General features: G+C 42.9%; 1 protein-coding gene across 5 annotated transcripts in view; it reads right to left on the bottom strand.

Annotated features, from left to right (window-relative positions):
• The window catches only part of Kcnma1 (potassium calcium-activated channel subfamily M alpha 1), a 680,238-nt gene that overhangs the window by 72,849 nt on the left and 588,911 nt on the right, over nt 1-18,478 (bottom strand). For all 5 annotated transcript variants that reach the window (XM_055605732.1, XM_055605733.1, XM_055605734.1 and 2 more), the window contains 2 exons: nt 13,571-13,664; nt 771-894 (listed from right to left, as the gene is read on the bottom strand). In XM_055605732.1, the coding sequence (XP_055461707.1) occupies nt 771-894; nt 13,571-13,664 (218 nt within the window). The remainder of the gene's footprint in view (nt 1-770; nt 895-13,570; nt 13,665-18,478) is intronic.

Below are 18,478 nucleotides of genomic sequence, written 5' to 3'. Positions count from 1 at the left end.
TGGATGTAGTGGATCTCCAGAATTCTAGGGCTAGGAAGGTAGAGATAGGATGCCCCTTGAGACTCACTGGCCCACTGGCCTAGCTGAACCAGTGAGCTCTGGGTTCAGTGAGAGGCCCTCAACTCAAAGAGAAAGTAGAGAGTGATGAAGAAATACACCTGACGTTGGACTCTGGTTTATACACAAGAACACATACAACAAAACAAAACAAAATATATAACAGATAACAAAGTAGGCAATATTCCTATTTCTTCATGGTATTCACAAATAATCATGATAACAGCAGGTTAGCAAAAGGTGCAGCTGTGGAGTCTTGTGTTAGATTTTCACCACAATTTTATGAAGTTAGGGTCATTCTCGTCCCATCTTCATACAGATGAGGTAATTAAAATGCAGTGTCCAAGAACTGGCCTAAGGCCATGCAACTACCAGATGGCAGGGCCAGGCTCTGACCCCAGAGTCACCTGAGAATCAGGAATTATGTGCATCCTACCTCCACAAAACCTTGCCACAGCACACAATCACTGTGTTGTGATAAAAAATACAGATATAGAAGCTTCTGCTCTCAGGAGAGGAAACAAAATATCTGCTCTAAGCCCATCTTCTGATCAGAGATCTAGCTGTGTCAGTCTCTGGTCAGAATTTTAGTCATAAGAAATAGCTAGTGCAAGTGACAGTGTCCTCTACTATTCAGTTAGAAAAATCTTCATTCTGAGCAAAAGTCACTCTGAGCAAAGGAAAAGGAGACCTATCCCATGACCCTCACTCACCAGAATGACTTTCTCAATCTCCTTGGGTGCACACCAGTGAAACATGCCAGTAGAGTCGTACTTTTTCACATTGGAATCCATATTGTCAATCTGATCATTGCCGGGAATTAACAAGGGGTCATGCCTGAAGAGGAAAGACAGGAAAACCTAAGTGGAAAATGTGGTAAATTATAAATGCAAAGGGTCCCCCGAGCCACATCTCAGAGGGGATGACAGATGCCAAGGAAGACATTGTCACCAATGGCCATCTTATCTTTTACAGAGTACATCCTTTGAAAGACAGCTGTCGAAACCATGTACCTCTCTGGAAGGGTATTTGACTTTGTCAGGTAGTAATTCTGCCTTTTTCCTGCCCATTTTGCAAATGGGCTTCATGTCATTTTGTGGGTTCAGCTTCTTTTTTTTATGACTATCTCATTCCTTGTTGTCTCATTTTACCAGCTATCCAGTTTCCCCAACACACACACACACACACACACACACACACACACATACACACAAACACACACACACACAAACAAACACACACACACACACACACACCAAAGGTTTGCTATTAGCACTGGCAATGAAGAGGAAGGAATAGGAATAGAGCCTCATGCTGGCTGACTGGCATCAGGATGGAAAGCCAATTACTCGCTCTTTCTGACTACAACTTCTGACGCGATGCTCTTCGCAGTAAAAGCTTTAACAGGCTGCACTTTAAATATTTTAGCAATTTGCCCAATCAGATTTTGCTCTCCCGGCTGAAGCCCTTTAAAGATTCAACAGCGTGTCACTTCAGAGCAGATTGACTACCAAATGCCCACATCTGGAATACATGATTTCAATACTAAACAACACCCTCTCTCTTCGCCTTGACAACTGTATTTGTGCTTAACTGTCCAATGACAGGCCCCTCATCCCCACCCTCATTCCTTGGATGAGAGCCTTGAGCTCAGATGTATCTTAATAAACTTGTTTCAAATTCTCAAGGCTACATCCACTCCTTCTGGAAGGATGGCTGTAGAGAGGCCTTCCCTCCCATGGGTTGGAAGGGTCTAACTGACAACCTGAGGAATTACAATGAAATCAGACAGATCTACCATGCCCACAGTATAAGAAGCAAGCCCCAGAGCTCAGGAAATACTCATTGTCTGTGGCTCTGTCTCTGATATGGTCATCAGGTAAGTGTGTGGGAAGTCCTTGCTGACCTCTACAACATTGACCACATATTACTAAGACATTATCCCAGGCAGACCTATACTGCAACAAATTATCTTCCTTAATCAAACTGTCAACCAACAACAGAAAACAGAAATAAATTCAAATTTCAAAATTGTATAGTGATGTTACCTTTAAAATGATTTATTTCAAGCATTTATTTATGTTTTAACAATTTGCCCTGACAATTTCTCATTGCTCTGACTATCGATAGTAGGGCAGCAATCTTTCTAATTAAGTTTCTGGATATATAGCATGACGTGTCTGTTTTGCCTTCCACACACAGAGAAGATAGGAGACCCACTGTCTATGTTTTTATTCTCAGCAATTTGCTTTGAGGCCACAGCAAATGACAAATGTCATGTGATACGATCCTGTGGAGTCATCTTCAAGGAGCATGCTAGATTACTGCAGAAACTGTCACATCTCATCTTTAAAGGAGGAGAACAACCCAATTCAGAGTAGCATCTCAGTGGCCCAGTTGTTGACAGGTCTTGAGGGGCTATAAACTACCAGGACACCTCACAAATATAAAGCTGAGTCCAAACGTGCTAAAATAAGAGTCACTGAGATGGATCGGCGGGTAAAGGTGCTTTCTGTGCAAGCCCTGACATTTGAGTGTGATCCCTAGGAGCCATGTAAGGTGTAAAGAAAAACTGACTCTTTGTGGTTGTCTTTTGACTTACACACACACTCAGTTTAGTAAATGAGGGATTTTCTTATTCAACTTTGACAAATCTTTAATAGTTCCATAGCTATCCAGCATCTGTCGTAGGTAGACAAAAGCTATGATAGAGAAGTAGCTTAAGAAAAACAGTCTCTTCTCAAGCCTTGAAGAGCACAATTTAGGGTATCTTAGCCCTGCCATGAAGATAGAGTCAAGTTCAAATTCTCTTGCCCTTGTTTGTTGTTCAGAAAGGTGTTATCTTCCAAATGCCTGGGACCTATTTCCAGTACATTAAGGTCTTAAAAGGTATTATAACTATATTCACATGCCAAAAATTTGTTTTAAAAAATATATGTCTTGTAAGAGAGGTGGTGTGTTTTGGTGAGGAACATTTGGTTCTTTCTAGACAGTATTATGTCTTAATAAGAGCGGCCTATAACTATCCTAGAAAAGAAGAAAGATGGATGGTCAACCGCCCATCATTGTGAGGAAAAAGGTAACAGTGAATGATAATTATACACTAAATAAGGCTGAGGTGTAAGGAAAGAGCAGCTATACTATGAGTCTAAGGATCTGAGCCATGATTTATGATCTAACATGCAGAATCGTGCAGCAAGTCTCAGAGGAGCTCCACGTATACTCTGTCTCCCACACAGACCTGTGAATCTGGCCTGGATTATTTCAGTATACACCATCTAGGCTTTCTCACAAAGGGTCTGATCTGAGAAACATGAAAAACCTCCCTGAATGCAGACATTTATTTTGAAGACCAGACATGACACCTGAACTTCCAACTTTTTTTTTTAAATCAGTAAAGTTATCAATAAACATGAGACCCTCCCCAATTCTGAGCCAGAAAAGGAGGCTGTAGTAATGTCAAATGGAGGTTCACCTGTAGCAGAAAAAAGAAAATATAGGTCAAATGTCATAGTACACTAAGGTGTGTGCTATAGAAAATTAGCATGCAGGGCAACATGAAGGCTTCAAGAAAAGACCTGTTTATTCCCCATTGGTGTGTGATCACAGAATTTTTGATGGAAACAAAAGCAAGAGTTGACCCTTTGAGAAGAGGACCATAGGAATAACTGACAAGCTGTGAAAAGCAAGCATTTTAATGTCCCACCGGCAGCTATTAGAATTTACTCAAAGAAATGAGGTCTAAGTAGCCACAAAATGGTATCTAAAAGTGATGGCTAGAGATGTCTAGTATGCTATTGCTTAAAGTAAGCCACAGAAGACTTTAAGCAATTGTAGGAGAGACTCTCAGATGGGAACTGGCAGTCAATAGAGTATGAGCCAACTGAAGCATACAGAAATCAGGTAAATCAGCATCATGCCTCCAGAAACAAAATATGTTATATAAAATAAAAAATGAGGGGGTTGGTTTGGTTAAGGTGCAAGAACTAGTCCTGCTAGGAGTGCCTTAACTACAAACATTGGTGAGCCTAGAAGACCTTCAGATCTGAAGCCGTGTGTTCTCCTTGGGGAGAAAAATAGGTGAATTTTGAAAGGATTAGGCCACTGTTGGACTGTGAAAGGCTAGAAGGTAGTGAATTGGTAAAGAATGGTTGTTGGAGAGTGAAATTTGGAGCATTGAAGTCATGAATTTACAGTTCCATTAAAGGCCATGTTCACCAGATTCTGCTCTGAGGGGAAAGTGGTGCTTGGACTGTGAATATTCCTAGTGTCATGAGTATATGTGATTACTTTGGGCCAAACAGGATGGATTTCTTTACCACGTCAGTTCCTGTAGCAATATCAAGTGCCCTTCACTGGCTTATGCTGTCATGAGACCCTTGGCACAGGTAGAAAAAAAGGGGTAAGTGTCTCCAGGTTTTTCTGCCTCTTAAAATAGGTATTCTCCAAATTGTCCTTCTAGAAAAGAGCCCTATGTATTTGCCATTGAGCACACCAATCAACACTGCTGTGGTCCAGGGAGATGAGGAGGAACCAAGCAGGTTTCTTTGTATGGGAAGGAAGATCAGGGGAAACATCTCTGAGCAAAGCATCCCAGCATCTCCAGCTTGCAGGATAATGATGATTGCAGGTCTACTTGCAAAAGCCTCAAATAAGCTCTAGAAGACCCAGCAAAGCTGATGACCAGCACTAGCTCCTACTAGTCCCTTTCCCATATTGACTGGGTATTTCTTCAACCCACACAGCAATCCACAACTCTCCTAAGATGCTCCTTAATTAATTTAAGTCCCACTTGTCACTTATGACTTGCCAGAACCCTTGTTATTTTTTTAAGATTTATTTATTATTTATACAACATTCTGCCTGTACACTAGATCTTACTATAGATGGTTATGAGCCGCCATGTGTTTGCTGGGAATTGAACTCAGGACCTTTGGAAGAACAGCGTGTATTCTTAACCTCTGAGCATCTCTCCAGCCCCACCCTTGTTATTTTTTAAAGGGACAGAAAATGTATGTGGTGGATTACAGCTATAGCTGCTATTTCACTGTTATGGGCTAGAATATGCCATCTGTATGTTGAGATCCTCATTCTTAGTATCCCAGAATATGACCATATTTTGGGTGATGCTATTTATAAAACAAAGATCACTGGGGTGGTCCTAAATTTGTTTTCTTCCATATACAGAGTGGAAATCTGACATTGACAGAACAGGAGCCACAATAACGTCAAGAGAGAAGATCTGCAGGTTATGAAGAGAGTCTAAAATGGGTCCTTCTCCAGGACCTCAGAAATAACCAGCCCTTCTGAAGTCTTAACTTTGAACTTTTAGGCTTCAGAACTGTGAGAAATAAATTTCCTGCTGCTAATTACAGGGCTCTACTTGAGTGTAATGTTCACAGAACGTTAACCGGCACTGGAGGACAGTAGAGATGGCAGCCTTACCTAGAGAAAAGATGAAGCCTGGTCATGAGCTAGTTAGTCTGCTTGCTCAGCTGAACTAAGAGTGTTTTTTTTTTCCTTCGGTGGTATTTAGTGATTGATACCAATAAAGGAAATAAACCACCTATTTCCTCTAGGCAATTCATGTGGTAAATTGGTTACAGACTCTAACCTCAGAGGAAAAATACCTGACTTCAAACCTTGGCTTGCTCCATACTTCGCAAGTTGTACCCTGCCTCCATTTCTTAATCTGTTTTAGAATGTTAAATACAATCATTACACCATAGATTCAGTTTAGGGACTGTATAAGCAAAGGCACGTCGCGCATACAGAGAAGCGCTCAGCCGACTGATTGCCAGCAAGCTTTTAAGGCTACCATCCCTACTGTTGTATGCTGTTGGCTTGGCATCTAGTCCTGCTTTGGTGGCTCTGATTATGTACAGATTAAGTACAGAAGGCCAACGGTAAAGATACAGCACTGCTTCCGTTGGTTCTCCTACTGCCGCGACACAGAGTTCCCGTACGTTGAAACCTTATAAACGTCACCATTCGAAAATTTTTCCCCACATATTGTCATTTGGCCATCATACTAATACTCATAGGCATTTTCTGTTATTAAAAGCCCATGTGTATAGATAGGAAATAGTCTAGTGGGGGGGGGGCAGGAGCATAGCTCCAGTAGCACTGTGAGGGAGCAGAGGGACAGCCTTTGAAAGACCAGAAGCCAGTCCTGCTGGTCTTCCCCACCCTCAATCCCTCCTCTAGGAGGCAGCTATGTCTTGTTCCCTCTCCCCAGCAGCCCAATCCACAATGCCCTAAGCTGTAAAGAGGGGGAAACAACATCAAGGGTATGTATGAAGTGCACAGCTTGCCTGAATACTCAGTAGAAAATTACCCCCGTGAGCCCTTGTCAAGACAATGTGCTAAGGAGTGGCTCAAAAATCAATTAAGGCTTGTGCGAGTCTTTGTCATGTGCCAAAGATCTGAGGGCTGGTTTAGGAATGCCCACTATTTATAACACAGCAGCCCCAGAGAGCTGGGTTCCTTTTGTCCTCTGCTCCTCGCCTCTCAATTCCTACCTCCAATGTCCACAGCTAGAAATTAAGCATGCCTGACTTCAAGAGGAGAATAAAAGATCTTTGTTTTGAGGGTATGCAGAGCAAGGAATGCCACTTGCCATCAATTAATCTCAGGAAGTGAACTAAATGCCCCGCCACAGCAGAAACACAAAAAGCTTGCCTGGAAGACAAGAGCCTAAAGCTAAACCGCAAATCCCTTCCCAAGCAAACCTGCTGTGAGGAAGTCGAATTATATTTTAAAGAGTAGAGTTCCCCTTACAGCCAAATACAGCAAAGCCCAGTTTACTGTGCAGCTTTGACTTTAACATTGGGCTTCAGAAATTTACATTAAAACCCAAGGAACCCAACAAAGCTCAACAAAGGGAAGTTCTTAGATATTTTCAGAATTTTACCCTTCTCCCTGGTTAACTTTTTAGGACCTAGGGTTTAATCACATGGAAAGGCCTTTTCCATTACCACAAACATCCCCCACAGATAGAGACTAACCCCATCCTGCAGTGGCCTTCCAGAAACGGGCAGCAGGGTGAAATGTGAGCATAGCATCCCACCCCAACAAACCTTCCATCTAAATGACAGGTGCTTCCCTACAGAGTATATCTGGTATCAGATTCCACAGTTGCAGGGTGTTTCTTAAACTTCATCTTCTGCTCAAATATTTGTCCTCAGCTTTAGCGTCTGTGATTCTTTTCCTGACAGAAGTGTGAGCTGTTCCCTCAGGTAAAAGAATTTGTGTCTGTTTCATTAGATGGTGAATTTTAGTAGGACCAGATCTTGCATTTTTTTCTCCCCCATGCATTTTTAGCAACCAGTAGAGGACACAGTGGATGTTCAATAAGCAACCAGAACTACAAGAACTAGTCAAAAGGTTCTGCTCTTTGAGCATCCCTAGACCTACATGCATTCCAGAATGGATGTGCAGCAAGAGTCTGTTTCTTTTGTTATCTTATAATGACTTGTTCTGGATTTTTCTAATATTTCTCAGATATAGACAGTGTATTTGAGTTAAGACAGATTATATGCCATTAAGAAAGGCAACATGGTGGGAAGGAAGACTATAAAGTTTGTCTTTAAGCAATCAAGGCTTCCTGGAGTTTGCCTGGAGCCAGCTGCCCTAACTGCACAGCAGGTGAGGATCAGGTGTAATATCCTTAGAGGTCCAGACAGATACTATTAATAAGGGAATTACTTAGGGCTCCAATGCAAAATATGAAAACTTCTGAAGGACATGTCATATCATGTGAAGTTTCTCTAATTTCTCTGCTTTTAGTAAGAAGATGGTTTTAGCCTGACTTGTCCCATTCCTTTTAGCTCTTGGTAAATAACATTTTCCCTTCTGTTACGAGGATCCTAATTTGTATAATCTGGCACCTGCCAGAAACCTTCAACTCTGCATCAACCCTCTTGACAGCCATCATTGCCTCTGAGATGTGGGCTTTTCTACAACTCAGCAGCCACTGTCTTCCTCCAGGTGGACAATCATGGAGCCACCTAAACAAAACTTTCACACCAGGCTCTAGCCACCTGGGAAAACATGGGCCCCTCTCTAATTGCTACAGTTTCCCATTTCCATTGAATTCAGCATCTCTTACTAGGCTCAGATGAAAAGAATGGAAGTTACTGTTCCACTGTGGAGATGGCTCAGGAGCTTGGTTCTGTATGATGCCTCTGAAGTGACAGGACAGGATAATGACCTTCTGCTGAGCACTAACTTGTCCTGATTCCCGTGTCAAGTCCATCCAAACCTTGGAATCACGACACCCATGATTTTTTTTTTCTTCTTTGGTCCCATGGGGGACTGTCACATGCTGTTAGTTTGTGCATTAGGGGAAGAGTTTATTTAGCTAACCTGTCCCTGCCTTCCTTCTTTTTCTGCCCAGTGGAAAAATTGTGATGGTGGCATTCTGTCCCCAACCCCGAGTGGGCTTCAGGCCATTTTGCCATTTCCTATTATTAGAATCTGTCACACAGGCAGGGTCTGATGTGAGAGAATCTAACAAAAGGGCCCCATGAAAGGTATGAGTCAAAAGAGAAGGGATATGATTTAACAAGTAGATGACTTCATTTCACCTAATGATCAGTCAGTGCCCAAGAGGATAATGTGTTCCCTCCCATCGTAGTCCCTTCCCTTTCAGGAAACTGAGGTCTAATGCTTCCTGGGTCTCATGACATGAAGCATTCTTCAAAGTGCTCCATGTCTCTGCTTTGGGCATCATCAATTATCTGTGCTAGCTTGAGTAAGAGCTATCTTTTTGTATAAATTGTCTACCTGACACAAACCACATAAATAAATCTTCATGTCTCTGTTTCTCTCTTTTGATTTCAGGACTCGGATCTCAGGACTGATATCAGAAATGCCACATGACCTTCTCACTGCCTAATTTGGACCTATATACAGTTCAACAGCAAGCTCTGAGTCTCCTGATACCCAGAAAACACTGACAAAGGATAGAATGGGGCTCCCTCTTATACATCTCCACAATTTATGGTCACAGAAAGGCCCTGATTGGGGGACTCCACAGTTACCCTTATACCATAACCAATGATCTTCCCACACCCAACTTAGGGTGTAAGGGTTTCCTGATACCTACAAATGGCAAAATCCTCCATGATTGGGAGGCCAGAATACACACACATTTTCAATTCCAGTGATGTTACTCCATCACTGCAGACATCCTAAGCCATGTACAGTGGTCTGAGCACCGTCACCATTCCTTTCTGATGATGTGAGACTTCCCCAGATTTGATAGCCTTCACCTTCCTATGCCCCAGATTCTTGATGTGTGATATGGGAGAGCTATATTTGCTCAGAGCTCTACAGTTATCAATGAGTTTACATGCTCCGCACTCTTGAAATAATGCCTGAGCAACCATGAACAAGGAGGTAGTAACATCAGAAGAGGAACTCCTCTAAGCAAACTAAACTTCCTTCATCCTTCACAAGTCAGCTCGGCTATACAGAGGGACAACAGTGTTCACAGACATGATAAGCCATTCTTACTGGTTTGTGTGGCATGGGCTTGCCTATCTCATTTTGAAGAGTGGAACTCCCTCTACCCCACCATACTTTAGATCCCTCAAAGACTTCCCACAACACTTTAAACACAGTAGGTCCTCATGGAATATTTTTGTGGGATGAGAATCTGAGAGGTGAACAGGGTTCCCTCTTAGAATATGAGTGAATGAGTGAATGCCCAGGTATGAATTCTTATCAGCTAAGAAAGAACAACTTCTTGAATATGTATGTGGACAACTGAAGGGGGTTCAGCTAGAGATTCTGTCTGTGTGTGTGTGTGTGTGTGTGTGTGTGTGTTGGGGAGGAGGTGGGGTAGGTTCATATACACATGGATCTGCCTTAACTGTTCATCACACAGCAGACTGACTTGCTTTCCTAACTTTCTAGACAGCTTTCAGTGAAAAGGGATTTGTGAGGCTCCAAGTTAAAAACCTTTGGCTGATCTGTTCAGAGACAAAATTCTTGCCCTCCTGCAATTTACAAAGCAGAAACCCACAAGGAAGGGAGAACTAGGCAACAGGTGTGGTGATCTGGGCAGAAACTAGAAGTTCTTCAGTGACTCCAAGAAACTAGCACTGAAGGGGTGTGGCAGAGAGGCAGAGAGCACAAGGGACTCAGGGAACACTGTGGCTCCCTTCTCAGTGGCAAAGGTTGTCTGTCATTTCACATCCCTCCTTGCTGCCAATGACTCTGGCTGGCTGTGAGGGCTGTTTCTGTCAGACTGACTAAAATATGTACTACTTTCATATTGACACACACACACACATAAACACGGCTGTTCATGGAATGATCATACAGAGAATGAAGTGCCACTAAAACACCAGGGTTAGCCTGGCACCGGAACAAATAGAGAACCATTAGTGGAGAGTCCCCACTCTTTCTCCAGGCAGACAATTTGGAGGAAGGCCTCATACAAGAGGCTGTTTTATCTGTAGGAGCCAGGGTAGTAAATTACAGGCCATCTCAGGCCATTCTGGGCTCTGGGTTTCTCTCAAGCTGTCCGTATCACCACCCATAGGCCACTAAAACCTGCCCACATTCAGAATGATTGATTCTGCTCAAAAGGAAGGCATAGAACCATGCTGGAAAGCTCACTTCAAATAAGTCATTAGCTTCTTTATGGATTTTGCGGGAGGGAGGCTGCCATAAGGAATAGGACCTGGGAGTCTCATCTCCTGAAGAGTAGAAAAGAGGATGTTTGAAGAGGTAGGAGGAAATAGGAAAGAATGAAGGCTCTAGAAAGCTCAGGACTCAGGATCCTCATTGGCAAGGCTATACTTCCCCCCCCAAGGTCAACCAGAAGGCCCTTTGGTTGGATCCTTCATTGCTAGTCTAGATGTGTAGGAAAATGGAGTGGACTCAGCAGAGATCCTGTCCCTGCTTCTCTGACATTAGATGAAGGATGTTAACCACTTGAGGGGGGGAAATAAAATCAAAAACAAAGTGGGGTATTTCAGATACCCTGACTTGCATGGGCTGGTATGCCCCTGCTCTAAGCCATGATGGAGACCATTGTGAGCAGGTGAGATAGCGCATCAGATGACTGTACCTTTGGTGGAATCAGCAGCCCACAGGCATCAACATGAGAAGCCTGAGTTCTGTAGCTCGGCAAGTTCGGGCTCACCACCTGACCCCCGTTTAGCTATTCTGATGTACTACGAAGTAGACAGCTCTGGCCTGGGATGACTGTCTCCCTCAGCCCCTCTCAGGCAGGCAATGAAAGCAAGATCCACTTTGAAAATTCTCCCCCATCATGCAAACTGACATGGGCATGCTTTTCAAAAACCCACAGCCAATCTGTTGATCATTACTTATTTACAAAGGCCTTCAGGCAGAAAGTCCTGTAAAAACCATACTTGATACGGTATACACTAGCTTTTTCTGCTTATGGAAAAAAGTCCCCCCCAAGGCTACCTCAAACCATCACTTTCTATTGCACATAAAATGTAGCACGTAACACTAAAGTATTTAATATATATGGTATAATATATCTACAGGAAAGGCATTTGTGTAGAAGTATGTTACCCTGGATTTGGTAATTTGATGTTTTGCTGAAGGCTACGACTTTAAACAGCCTCCACCTCTTACAGGAGACCTGTCATCTTGGTACCCAAGAGCCAACAGAATAAAGAAGTACCCTTAAGCAGCAAAACTTTGACACAGCTTTGAAGCATATGAAAACAGTGTAACTCCTCAGAATTATTATTACTCAAGATCAAAGCAAGGAGTCATATTTTACATAGCAAACAGGGACAGGGAATTTGGCTCCCAAGGTTTCACATTTCTCAGATTCTTCTTTATTTATTTATTTGCTTCTCTAAATTTAGGCAAAAGAAAGCACTTGGGCTTTTTCTTCTTTAAATGGAGAAAACTATTAGCATTAGATAAGCTGATGACCTAAAGGTGAGTAAATAGGACTTGAATGCGAGGCTGACAACTGTTGTCATAAAACCCAGTGGCTTGGCAGTTGGTGTTTTTTATTCCTTCTCATAAGCTGTAAACATGTGTGTAAATCAGTAGAGCACCAGAAGGCTGCACAGAAGAGGCACAGGACACTGAAGCCTTTCATAGGAGTGCAGAAGTGTATGTGGGGAGAGAAAGGGCCAGGGAGATCTACCACTGGAAAGCCATGTTCCCAGTGCCAAGACCCCATCTGTGTCCCAGTGTCCCCGACAGGTGGAAACAGAGGAAGCAAAAATGCAGTGAGGAAGTAGGGAGCTGAAATCAGCGTCTCTCTCTCTCTCTCATACACACACATACAGATATATGGAGATCAGAGGTCAACCTCAGCTGTCATTCCTCAGGCACCTTCCAACTTTTCTTTTGAGACATAATCTCACTGTTGTAGAACTAACCAGGCAGTCTAGGGTGGCTGGCCATCAAGCCCCATAAATCCATTGGTCTTCCTCTCTCCAGTCTTAAGATTACCCGTGAGCCTCTGTACCTAGCTCCTTCCCAGTACCTGTGGATTGTGGGGATCAAAGTCAGGTCTGTATGTTTGTAAGGCAAGTACTTTACCCTTTGAACTATCTTCACAGGTCCTGGAATCATTCTTTGCCATTTAAGTGTTGGAGAGTTAGAAGGTCTGAGAAAACAGATGGTGGGAATGGGAGACAATCAAAGAAACAAGGGAGACACGGGATGAATTTGCCCAAACAGAAAGTGGTAGAGTTGTACTGAAATTCTGTTTCATTTGCTGTTTCTTAGATGACATCATAGTTTAGAAATAGGAGGAGGAGGAAGGGAAGGTGAGATAGATGGAGAAAGAGAGGAAGGACGAAGAAAGGAAGGAAAGAAGGAAGGAAGGAAGGAAGGAAGGAAGGAAGGAAGGAAGAAAGGAAGGAGAGAGCAAGCACACCCAGTTCCATAATTAATATTGCTTTTAACCTGAGCAGAACTGGATTACTTTTGAACTTTGCTTTGGCAAGACCATGGATTATTAAACTTTTTTTTTTTTCTCAGTCAAAATCAATTAACAGAAATTTGATTTCCATGGACAGGATAAAAGGAAGGTAATCTTCAGGTTCATTTTTGATTGTGATGATACATCTCACATATGGCCTTAAGTACAGAAACCAGTCCTCAGAGAGACTCCAGCAGAAAGAGTCTTGCCGCAGGCAAACTAACCACAGAGTCCCTCTGATTGGTTCCCAGTGTCATTAGTGCCACTGCTGTTTAGTAACTACACACAGACAGGACATGGTGACAGCTAAGACTTTAAAGCCTATGTATTTTTCAAACAGCTTTTCAAACTGTTTTTCGTGACAGAATTTTTTCAGCTCTATCATTAACTGCTGACAAGCTGACAGAATAAATACTCCAGCCTTTAAGAAGCCATCTAAGGATCTTGCTCCCCTCCCCCACGGCGCAGACTGGGAAGGGAGTTCTGGGCCTGGGCTTGGTCAGGTGGGGAGACCAGGGAGGGAGCTGGGGAAGTGAGCATGCTGGGGTTGGGCGGGGGGTGGGGAGATCTGCTTACCTCATCAGCTTCGGGGAGGAGTTGGGTGAGTTCCTCATGCCCCCATTACGTTGTTTTTTTTTTGGTGACAGTGTTGGCGGCTGCTCATCTTCAACTGCAAATACAGGCAGCTTGTGAGATTATGAACAATTTGAGGGCAGACTTCGAAACACAGGCAAGATATCAAAGGACACACATTCAAGGCTCAGTCACTCACTAGAGAGTCACACCTGTCTTTAGAGGCCCCCATGACAAAGACCAGATGTGTTAGTCAGAGAGGCCAGCTGAGAGAAGGTTGAAGCAATATGGCTTTGTGCATCAACCCTTGAGCATGCACTATGAGCACACTAGAACAATCTGTAACTGCCCTGGCATAAGAAAAGTTAGAATAGTGATTTCTCTACACATAAAAATACATGTCATTATTCTTGTGTTAATTTTGGTTAAGAGTTAATACTTTACTTGGTTGAATAATCAAAATATTTTTTTTTGTAACCAAAATGAGAAATAGAGTTGTATTTGAGGTAGCAGATTAACTGCCAGCCTGCTGCTTCCCAGAGTGAACCAACTTAATTGGCTCCCAATTCTTTCACCCACAGCAAGAGCCTTAAAGAGAGGCAGGGATTCCAGGCCTTAGCCACCATGTTTCACTCACATGTTTCACAATGGGCTGGGAACGATAGTGCATGTAGGCTCAAGAGTTCCCAGCCCAGCTCAGCTCTCTTCCTTGCAGCTGCACCAGAGAGGGTTGCTGGTGCTGGAGAAAAGCACTGGAATGAAGGAGGGGTTGCCACTGAATGGCACCTCTTAATGATGTGGTGGCAGCTGGGCACAGAGGATAGCGGAGAAGCCAGAAACCATAGACTGCTTTCCAAATGTTTAAACCACACAGACCACTGAACAACGCGAAGCCTCAATCACATTCACTCACAGACAACACAGCGCACTGCACTCTGATGCTTTTGCCCAAAGATACCAACTAATAAGCATTGGAGATGGGTTAGCCTGCACCATGCTTTTTTTTTTTTTTTTTTTTTGAGAGAAAGCTGCTGGATAATTAACAGATACTTGCCCAGCCTGTCACTTAACAAAATTCTAGCCCTGCTCTCCCCAGCCCCACACAGTCCAGGCTAAAGCTGTAATGTTGAGAAGGAAATTTAGGATCCTCGGATTCTTAGAGCTGATTGTCATACAGAGTAGGAGGAAACAGCCCTGAAACTCAGAATGCATGTAAGTTACCATAAAGCGAAGAAGAGAAGTATTAGTAGTGACAACATCAAAAGAAGCTTGGTATATGTTATATGTATATGGTATATGAGCCTCAGATGGGGGAAAACAGCCAGCTCAGCCACTCGCTATTGTCCAGGAGACCCATAAGAGAGCATGCATCCTACAGTACTTCCCTGAAAACCCTAAATAAACATAGGCAGTTAGGACACACAGCACCAAAGGGATTCGAACATTCTAACCATCCTCCAAATTTGCTTTATATGCCCCCCTGTTCTACTGTCAGTTTGGGGTTACCTCATTCTGACTGACCCAAGGCAAAGGACAAATGAATGGTGTGACAAGGTGAGGGAAGCACCAGATGGAATCAAGGCCAGGAAGAACCTGAACAGCCTCACAACCCATTCCCTCTCCCACCTGCTCCCTCCTCCACTCCCACCCCCACCCTAGGCTCCACTCAGACTGAGACCCTATCAGTCACTTAGTGCTCCAGGCTGAAACTATGTGGCTGGGAGGATATCGCATCTTATCAGAAATGAGTATCCACAGCAAATCACACTGAGACTAAACAGCACTTAAAAGATTAAAGGAAATAAATACAAGCCACATAAATGGTATTGAAAAAGAATCACTTAGACTTGATATGCATCTCTCAGGCAGCAAACAGGCACTCTGGGTTTGACCTGAATTCATCTTCCTTTCAGAGGCAGGGGGCAGGCATCCAAAGCAATTCAAGGCAGGATAAAGTGTGAGTGTGTGTGCGTGCTCACACACATGCCTAAGTACACTTTTACATTTTCCTGGCTTAGGCTGCAGAAGGAAGCCTCATGTTGATTCTTAGCATAACACAAGGCCACCTTTAGTACTGGCCACTGTTAAACTGCACCAGGGGGACCTGGATGGTTGCTAGTACACTACTTACCTAAGTTATGTTTGAGTACATGAGTATGTTTATCGGGGGTACAAATTGTTCTTCTCCTTTCACAAGCTTACAGTGCTAACACCCGAAAAGGCCTTTTATCTAGCCTAGTTGACAATGGCTAGCTTTACTCAAGATCACTACATGTTACCATGGCTGTGGCCAATTACGGAAAGAGTCTCTATTAGTCACTTTCACTGGCTTTTCTGCTGGGTTCTCTACTTAACCTTTCCTTCCCCATTAGTTCTGGGCCTCCAATAAAGTATCCTCCTTGATTAAACACCTACTTCCCTTTTACCCTGTCACCTCTGTTTTCTGGCACTGCTCTTCAGATGGGAGATCTGCAAGTTAATATGTGTTAGCTAGCTCTGGGGAGACACCTCATCGTGGAAAGAGTGTTATGCATGCTTTGATGCAAGGAAACTATTTATTTTCATTGTGACTCTGAGAGATCATCCATCATAATCATCGTGCATTTAAACTGGGATTTAGTCACTTCAGGGGAACCATGTTCCAAGCTTCACTCGGAGCCTGGAAATCTGTTCCCTAAAGAGCTGGGATGGAAAATGTCCTCAGCTTAAATATACGAATGCTGTGTAATGGAGAACATGACACATGGCTTAGGTCTCACAAGAGGATCAGAGATAAGTTCTCTTTACTATGTAGGATATAATACATATATAATTGTTATCTTTTCTTTGGATTCCACCAATTTCTGCATATTTACAGAAGGTAGATCTGGAAAAACTTTTAGCTGAGCTCTAAGATATAATTCTTACCTCATAGCTTCTATGACTACGTGAGAGAAACAAAAATGGAATTAAAACAAAGACTTCTGTTTACTCACTTTCATGAGAGACAAACATGCTCAAAGTAGCTCAAGTGCATGGATACTCATGGATACTCAGATTAAACAGGTTTCTGTTTAATCTGCTCTCTAGCTAATTGCAATATACCTTTCTAGCATCTTTCCTCACCTCCATGAAGAGCAAGCTGAATGAAGACAGGCTCCTTTAAAGAAACCTGAATTACCAGCTTCTTTAAAACACAAACAAGTTCGGGAATCTAATGTGGAATTTTTATAGGAGCCAAACTCTCCCAGTCTTCAAGCCCTCATAAAATTCAAGGGCTTGTTTTTGCACATCCCTGAGTATAACACTTAATGTTCTGCTGTAACTTCCCAGTGCTTTCCTGTCTAATAGGCCCTGAATCTAACAGTTTTACAGTTTGGGGAGAAGAGTCAGCGTTAGGAAAATGCCAGGCAGGTCTAATGAGGCTTCAGATCCTCTGGTTTGCACCGGAGTTTAATTTAAACTTACAATGATGTTTTAACATGTTTGCGTTTTCTTGACTAAAGAGGATTCATTATTTCGGTGACATAACCTCCAGACAATGCTCTGGGAATTGATTTAAGATGTGGTGGTAATTCCAACAGCCGTATTGCAGGGCTGAACATCTGTAACAACATTTCATTCCACTTTTCATCAGCATTCTGTTTTTAAGCAAGAGCAAAGCAACATCTTTCAGAAATACTGGCCAGGGTCCTGGGCTTACTTCAAAATGATCACATATCTTACTCAATTTTTCGAAAAGAAATCCCTGCTTTTTTCTTCCTTTCCAGGCTACAAGAGTCCACTGGTGTCTCTTGTAAAGGTCCTTGACGTGAATGGGCAAATGGACAATGACCACAACTTTCAGGTTGCCCAGTAGCCTGATACTTACATGGGATGAATCCACCAGTCCCCTCCAGCCTGGGCATTTTCCCTCTTGCCTGCTTTCCCCATGAGATTAAGGAGGGGGTGGTGAAATGAAGCTCTGAGATTTAAAGGTGAGTTTGTTGGCTGGAGTTAAAAAAAAATAGCTCAAAGCAAATAAACTCAGAAAAGTAATAAAAGGCAACAACTCATAAACATGAGTCAAACAGCTATCTCCATTACGTTATTAATCACCACATCTGGAGTAACCCACATCTGCACACACTTAGCAGATCATTAGTAATGTCATATTCACACTGGAGTCACTCAGAATCAATGGCATGCATAGTGGCTTGAACACAAAGGCACCAAGCTGAAGGGGCTTCCTACTGAAGTCAGGGCTCAAGCTTGTAGTGGGGGAGTGGGGTTGCTTTAATGATTAGCCATTGTTTTTTATGGCTTTTCTGTTTCAAATTTCATGGCCCAAACAAGCTAAATGCATGCCAAAAGCCACAGTAGTCCTCTCTCTTCTTCAGCTGAGCTTAGTGTGTTACAGTGAAGGTCAGAGGGGTCCCAGGCAATTATTAAACAATGGGACAGAGCCCAGCACTCCTTCACCTGACTTGGGCACATGTTGAGAGTTAGAAGTTGCATTCTTGTGCACAAATGGGTCTTTTTGATAGCGTGCTCTAGCTTCAGCCTTGACTGCCAAACAATAAGGAGAGAAGAAAATTGACATTAATCCCTAGTGAAATCGTTCATTACAAAAGTTACCAACTGATTTTTAACACTAAATCCAACCATCATTTTGTATTAGAATGGAGGTTTCTCCCTCATGGCTAAACAACAGGGTCTTTTCTTTCTCTCCCCCAAGCCTGCCCCATGACTTCCTAAAATAATTTCTGAAGGGGTGACATCCAAAAGTTTAGAAGACATTCTCCTTTGTATAGAGACTTCCAAAAATAAAGGGTCCCACTTTTCCCCCAACAACACACATGGACACACAAACCAAAACAAGTTTCACAGCACATAGGGGCAATTACTTTCTGGGTAGTGCTGGAGAGAGTCTCCAGCACTAGTGCTCAATAC

This window comes from Psammomys obesus, unplaced genomic scaffold, assembly GCF_907164565.1.
Source record: "Psammomys obesus unplaced genomic scaffold, mPsaObe1.curated_primary_1811, whole genome shotgun sequence".
In the NCBI taxonomy this organism is placed as follows: Eukaryota; Metazoa; Chordata; class Mammalia; order Rodentia; family Muridae; genus Psammomys; species Psammomys obesus.
Note: the sequence above shows the minus strand (reverse complement) of the source record. Positions and strands in the feature narration are given on the sequence as shown.